This window comes from Gekko japonicus, unplaced genomic scaffold (assembly GCF_001447785.1).
Source record: "Gekko japonicus isolate JY-2015 unplaced genomic scaffold, Gekko_japonicus_V1.1 scaffold1642, whole genome shotgun sequence".
Lineage (NCBI taxonomy): Eukaryota > Metazoa > Chordata > Lepidosauria > Squamata > Gekkonidae > Gekko > Gekko japonicus.
The window spans coordinates 355591-361629 of NW_015172604.1; the positions used below are offsets into that span (position 1 = coordinate 355591).

General features: G+C 46.3%; 1 protein-coding gene across 1 annotated transcript; it reads left to right on the forward strand.

The window, feature by feature from the left end:
• Positions 1-244: 244 nt before the first annotated feature.
• RPL7A (ribosomal protein L7a) lies at positions 245-5715 on the forward strand (the record flags this gene model as incomplete). Its single annotated transcript, XM_015421596.1, has 7 exons — positions 245-344; positions 1016-1165; positions 2310-2450; positions 2806-2885; positions 4579-4709; positions 5160-5229; positions 5595-5715. Coding segments are annotated over 7 exons (777 nt in total), but the record flags the coding sequence as incomplete, so codon positions are not given.
• Positions 5716-6039: the final 324 nt, after the last annotated feature.

Here is a 6039-nt window from a genome sequence, read left to right on the forward strand (position 1 = left end):
CTTGTGTACCTGCAGGGAGCTGCTGTTTCATTCCAAAAGCAAAGTTATTGTGGCTGGGGAAGACTGAAGGCTTCTGACATTTCAGAGTCCTTGAGAATTTTCTGATTCTTCTCATGTGCTGTTAAAGGTTCCATTGTTGGTACAGATCGTTGAGAAAAATATTTATGAATCTGCCTTGCCATAAAGGTGTAATGGTCGGGGGGGGGGACCTAGTTTCTAACTGGGATTGATTCTCTGCTTGGGGGGGAAGAAGGTGGCCCCGGCCCCTGCTGTAGTCAAGAAGCAGGAGGCCAAGAAGGTGGTCAACCCTCTCTTTGAGAAGAGGCCCAAGAACTTTGGCATTGGTGAGCATGTGGAGAGGCAGGGGAACAAGGGGGCGCGGGGATAAAGTGGGTTTATACCAAGTGACACTTAATAACTGATACGTTCTTCAGTAGTGGACAACTGCAAACCTATCATTCCCAGTAAGGGAAGAAAGTTAATACTGAAATGAGGGAAAATATAGAGTCTAGCTGTTTGGGAACGTAGTTGGATTCTTTATATTGCATCCCTTAATATATATTTTTTTAAATTTGAGTTTCGTTTTCATAAAGCACCTCAAACTATGGCGGAGGCATGCAGTGCTATTTGTAAGGTAAAATGTGTACGTGGAATTTATTCAGTCATCTGAATATGGCACATGGTCTCCAGAACTAACTTGCCTAAAGCTCTACGTTCTCCAGCTTGGAAACTTGGTGGTGGTTTAAAGTGAGGTGTTTGCTTAATTATAGGCATCTTTCCCATCTGGCTATCATGCAGTGGCAATTGCAGAAAAACTTTTTCGGTTTTCAGCTAGGCTAGAGGTGCTGAGAGGGTGGATGGCCACAAGCAAATGATGCAAATGAATATTTGCTATCTGAGTGACGTTGCTGACAAGATACCCACCAAGATCGCTGATGCTTGTGCCCCTTTGGCCCCAGATGCGGCCCAAATGTGGGTCAGGGAGTGGTGGTGAGTTGTGCGGTGTCTTTTCCAGGGCAGGATATCCAGCCTAAACGGGACCTGACCCGCTTTGTGAAATGGCCCCGGTACATCCGACTTCAGCGCCAAAGAGCCATCCTTTACAAGCGGCTGAAGGTGCCCCCAGCAGTTAACCAGTTCACACAGGCGTTGGACCGGCAGACAGGTAAAGGGCGTGTCAGAGCTTTCTGGCTCATAGCTTGTGGGTGCTTTTCTGGCTCCGAGTGATATGCAATTTTAAAGGAGTGTGGGAGTTCGGAAGGTGAAACTTGGGGTGATGGGGTGGGCGGTATTGATGCAAATACTGTCAATAGCTCAGGCAGCAGACTCCCCAAACTGGATTTTTAAACATTCAGGGTCCTGTTTGGCCTGCTGCAGGGGGTTAGTAACAGGTGCAACTTTAGGAGTCTTTGTAGGCCATGTGCCTTTGCTTTGTGCCTGTGGGCTAGATCCTGACTCCTAGGACAGTTGTGTCACCTATGTGGGCACACATTCAACTGGCGCTACGCCAATTGCACTGGCTATCGATTATCAGATCCGCTTCAAGGTATTGGTACTGACTTAAAGCTTTGCGCGGCCAGGGACCAACATACCTAAGGGATCGCCTCTCCCCATATGTGCTTTTTCTGGCCTGAACAAGCTCCCACTTGAGATCAGGGCCCTGCGGGACCTACCACCCTTCCGCAGGGGTTATAAAACTGAGCTTTTCCACCAGGCCTTTGGATGAGGTGGCTGGCCTTCCATTTTCACGCAGCCCAGATCAAGAAGACCTAGGGATCTAGCGGCACCAGTCTTGGAGTCTGTACACTTAAATTGCTAGTACTATGTATTTTAAATTATACTGTTTTTAACTGTTCTTAAATATTGTATTAATGTATTTATTTATTCACCCATTGTAACGAGCTGTAGGCTTGTGAGGAGGGTGAAATACACGTCTAAATAAATAAGTTAGTGTTTCTACTGGAAGGTCCCTAGTACAAATCCAGCTGCTAACCAGCACCTTTGACTTGTGGGCAGAAGTTGCTTAGGGTTCATTACTGTTAGCTGGAAGTTAGGGACTTGAAAAAAATTATCTTAAGCAAAATGCAGATGAAAAGCTAGTGGAACTCAGGTAACTGGTACCAAGCAAAGGCCCATCCCAAAAAAGAGCAGCTTTCCTTAATGTGCAGATGATGCTACCAAATATTTGCTATCTGAGTTTCTTGATGACTCCCAACCACCAAGATCGCTGATGCACAAAGATCTCTCGTGGGGGTGGGGTGCAATAAGGCATTGACTGTCTTTTAACAGAATCTGCACTGTTTTAACAGCTACTCAGCTTCTGAAGTTGGCCCACAAGTACAGGCCTGAGACCAAGCAAGAGAAGAAACAGCGGCTGCTCGCTCGGGCAGAGCAGAAAGCTGCAGGAAAGGGAGATGTCCCTACCAAGAGGCCCCCAGTGCTGAGAGCAGGTAACGTCCTAGAATCTACATGGTGAAGCTTGAGTGACCAGGAAGGTCAGTCTTGTGTGTGCATCTTTCTCGGAAGAGTGTTGGAGGCTGAACAACAGGCTATTGCTATGATGTATGAATTTCTTCACCTGAGCTGCAGACTGAAGAGCAAAAACACGAGCTTTTTAACCCTGAGCTTTAGCAGGTTGTTTCCCTCCTGTTTTTTACTATGCCCAGCAACAGTTTTGATGGCTGGGTGTTGTGCATTAATACCTCTTGGACTATAATATAAGCCAGCCTTTCTAGGGAGAGTGATCTGTGAATTTTTGCTTGAAAAAAAATGTAATCCCCTCTGTTAAACTGATTCATTCTACAGGTGTTAATACAGTCACAACCCTGGTGGAGAACAAGAAAGCCCAGCTGGTGGTGATTGCACATGATGTAGACCCTATTGAGGTAAGCTTGCTCAAAGTTTGGAGCCCTTTGCCTCAAAGGTTCAGAACTTTGTTACCGGGTGAAAGAGCATTTGAGCGGTGATATGTATCGAAAAATACGTAGTGCTTATTGCCATACACACGTCATGTTTCACACAACAGAAAAGAAATAGAGAGGCTTTCCCATCCTCCCTGCTATATAGCCCTCCAAACAGTGGCTTCCTGAATGGTTCTTTGCAGAAGCACTGGGGGTAGGTGGGAGAGGGATTGGTTGACTTCTGGGTTCTGTCCACAGCAGAACTAAAAGCACAGTTGCCGGTGGGGGGGATCACTACATCCACTGGCAGCAAATGCTATGATTTAATGAACTGTTGAACAAGTTTCTCCTTTTGTCCTGAATCCATTGCCTATCAGGCTCGTCGTGTGCCCCAATATACAGTGCAGTGGGAGAAAACGTTCTGTGTCCACTCTTGAGAAGCCCCAGACTCTTCACCTTTCCTCATAGGAGAGTTGCTCCAGCTGCCTTAATCTTCTTGATTGTCCTCTTCTGCACTTTTTACAGCTCTGGAACATCTTTTTTAGGTGTAGAATCCAGGGCTAGCCTGGTCTGGTCAGATCTCGGAAGCTAGGTAGGGTCGGCCTGAGAAGTCCAAGGTTGCTATGCAGTCGGTGGCAAACCACCTCTGAACGTCTCTAGCTTTGGAATCCCTCTGAGGGGGTCCCCATGTCAGCTGCTGCTTGACGGCACTTTCCCACCACCACACTCAGAGCTGTCCCATAGTATTCCAAACGTGGCTGCATCGTAGATCCATGCAAGGTCATTATAGTACTGGCCGTCTTGTTTTTAATCCCTAGCATGAAGTTTACCTTCTTCGCTATCGCTGTGCACTGACTTGAGATTGCCATTGAGTTATTCGTCAGTTCAGACGCCGTTGCCATATGTACGTCACCTTGCACTTACATTGGACATCATTTGCCGTGTTGCTGCCCACTCACCAAGTTTGTAGCAATCACTTGTAGCTCTTCATAGTCTATTTCGGTTTTCGAGAGCCTAAACTTCATAGCATCTGCAAGTTGGCCACTACTCTTCTCAAATGTTCCCTTGATAAACTGTTTACAAACCAGGTAAGTAGCATTCCATCAGTGGCTGCTACCAGCAAGGTTTAGATGGAACACTATGTCTGGGGCTGTGATGCTCTGTATTCTTGGTGCCTGGGGGGAGGGCAACAGTGGGAAGGCTTTTGGATTTCTGGCCCCACTGGTGGGCCTCCTAATGGTACGTGGGTTTTGGCTACTGTGTGACGCAGAATGTTAGACTGTATTGGCCATTGGCCTGATGCAACATGGCTTCTCATGTTCGTTCTTCGATCATCTACAGATGGTTGATAAAACAGGATTTCCCTTTGCAGGAGCCAAGCCAATATTAGGTTTTACTGATTTACACAGAACAGATGTTATGCTAACTGCCCTGTAATTTCTTCGCTCTCCCCTCGATCCCTTTGTAAAAAATCTGCTCACAAAGCAGGGTGTGGCTATTGCAATGATGTTTGAATTTCTTCACCTGAAAAATACTCATGAAGAGCAAAATGATACGAGCTTTTTAACCCTGAGCAGTGGCCTACCCAAAAAGAAATTAGCAAGCTTGTTGCAAAGACCCCAAAACCGTTGGCTCCTGCACGTGTTAGTAAGTGTGTTACCTGTCTTCTTTGTTAAAGCTGGTGGTGTTCCTGCCCGCCTTGTGTCGCAAAATGGGAGTCCCGTATTGTATTATCAAGAGCAAGGCCAGGCTGGGCCGCCTTGTCCACCGGAAGACCTGCACCTGTGTTGCTTTCACACAAGTTAACCCGTGAGTAACCTGTAAAGACCTTAGAAGAAACCCATTTGGGGGGTGGGGTCAGGCAACAGCTGAGCACTGGGCTTCTGGCAGTCTTGTAAGCGCCTGTCTCTCGTGACATTTGCAATATTCAGTCTGATAACAAAGCAGGATGCCAGTGGTATCTTCAAACCTAACTTGGCTTCCTGTTTGCTGCAACAGATCAACATAGTTGCTATAATTACGCTCTGATAAATGTAGGACTCCAGAATCCCAAATGGCCAACCCTCAGCAAGTACCCATGCCCACAGCTTTGCACAGAAAGCTGAAAGAATGCCGTTACGCTAAGACCTCTTCTGCACTGAAAAGCTATGCTTTTAATGGTTCTGTTTAGGAAGGTCCCTTGTCAGTGAAGACTGGTACCGGCATGTGGTTCTCCTTCAAAGCTGTTCTTGCTTTGCAATTGTGTTTTTTCCTCCATAGGGAAGACAAAGGAGCCCTGGCTAAACTGGTGGAAGCTGTGAAGACCAACTACAATGAGAGATATGATGAGGTAAGCGTGTGCTGATTTGGTTCCTTAGGGCTAGCTATAGGGCTGTCTTCCAGTTCGTAAATGCTGGAAAAGCTGTTTCCCCATGCTTCTTTTGGTGCAACGTGGGCCACTGTCTGGTTTTATTAAGCTCACAGCAAGTAGATGAATAAGGATTAATTTTGGGGGCTGGGACTCTGCCCCAGACTGTGTGTAGATGTCATGGCACTATGTGGACCAAAAGCGATGGAAAGGAACACAAGGCAGTAGTCGTCATAAATCCAGCTTGTTGGTTTTAACCTGGGTAAATGTTTCAGGAAGTCTCAGCATATGAGATACAGTTTAAATGTATGACTACATCTGAAATGAACCTTTCCATTTCCTTCCAGATCCGCCGTCACTGGGGTGGCAACGTCCTGGGGCCCAAGTCAGTGGCTCGGATTGCCAAGCTTGAAAAAGCCAAGGCTAAAGAACTGGCCACTAAGCTCGGGTAGATGGATCAGATTTTCCTCAAATTTTTCTGTACATAAAATAAAATTGTAAACAAAAATGGAGTCTTTTATAGAAGTTATTATCCCTTGTAATGGCCAAAATGACTGTACCGTGTAAGAGGATGGTGTTATTGACTAGTACATACACACACACACATTCTACCGGCCCAGCTGGAGGGGCTTTGACTACCTCCCCCTTTAGGAGCTGTCTGTTGTTGCACAGTATCCTGGTTTCAGGTGTCCTGCACGTTCTTCCAGGAAGGAGCTCCGCTAGATAAAAAAGACACTCAGTTCACTATAAACTTCTTGCATTCTGTCTTTGTAACTGCCCTTGTTTTTTATT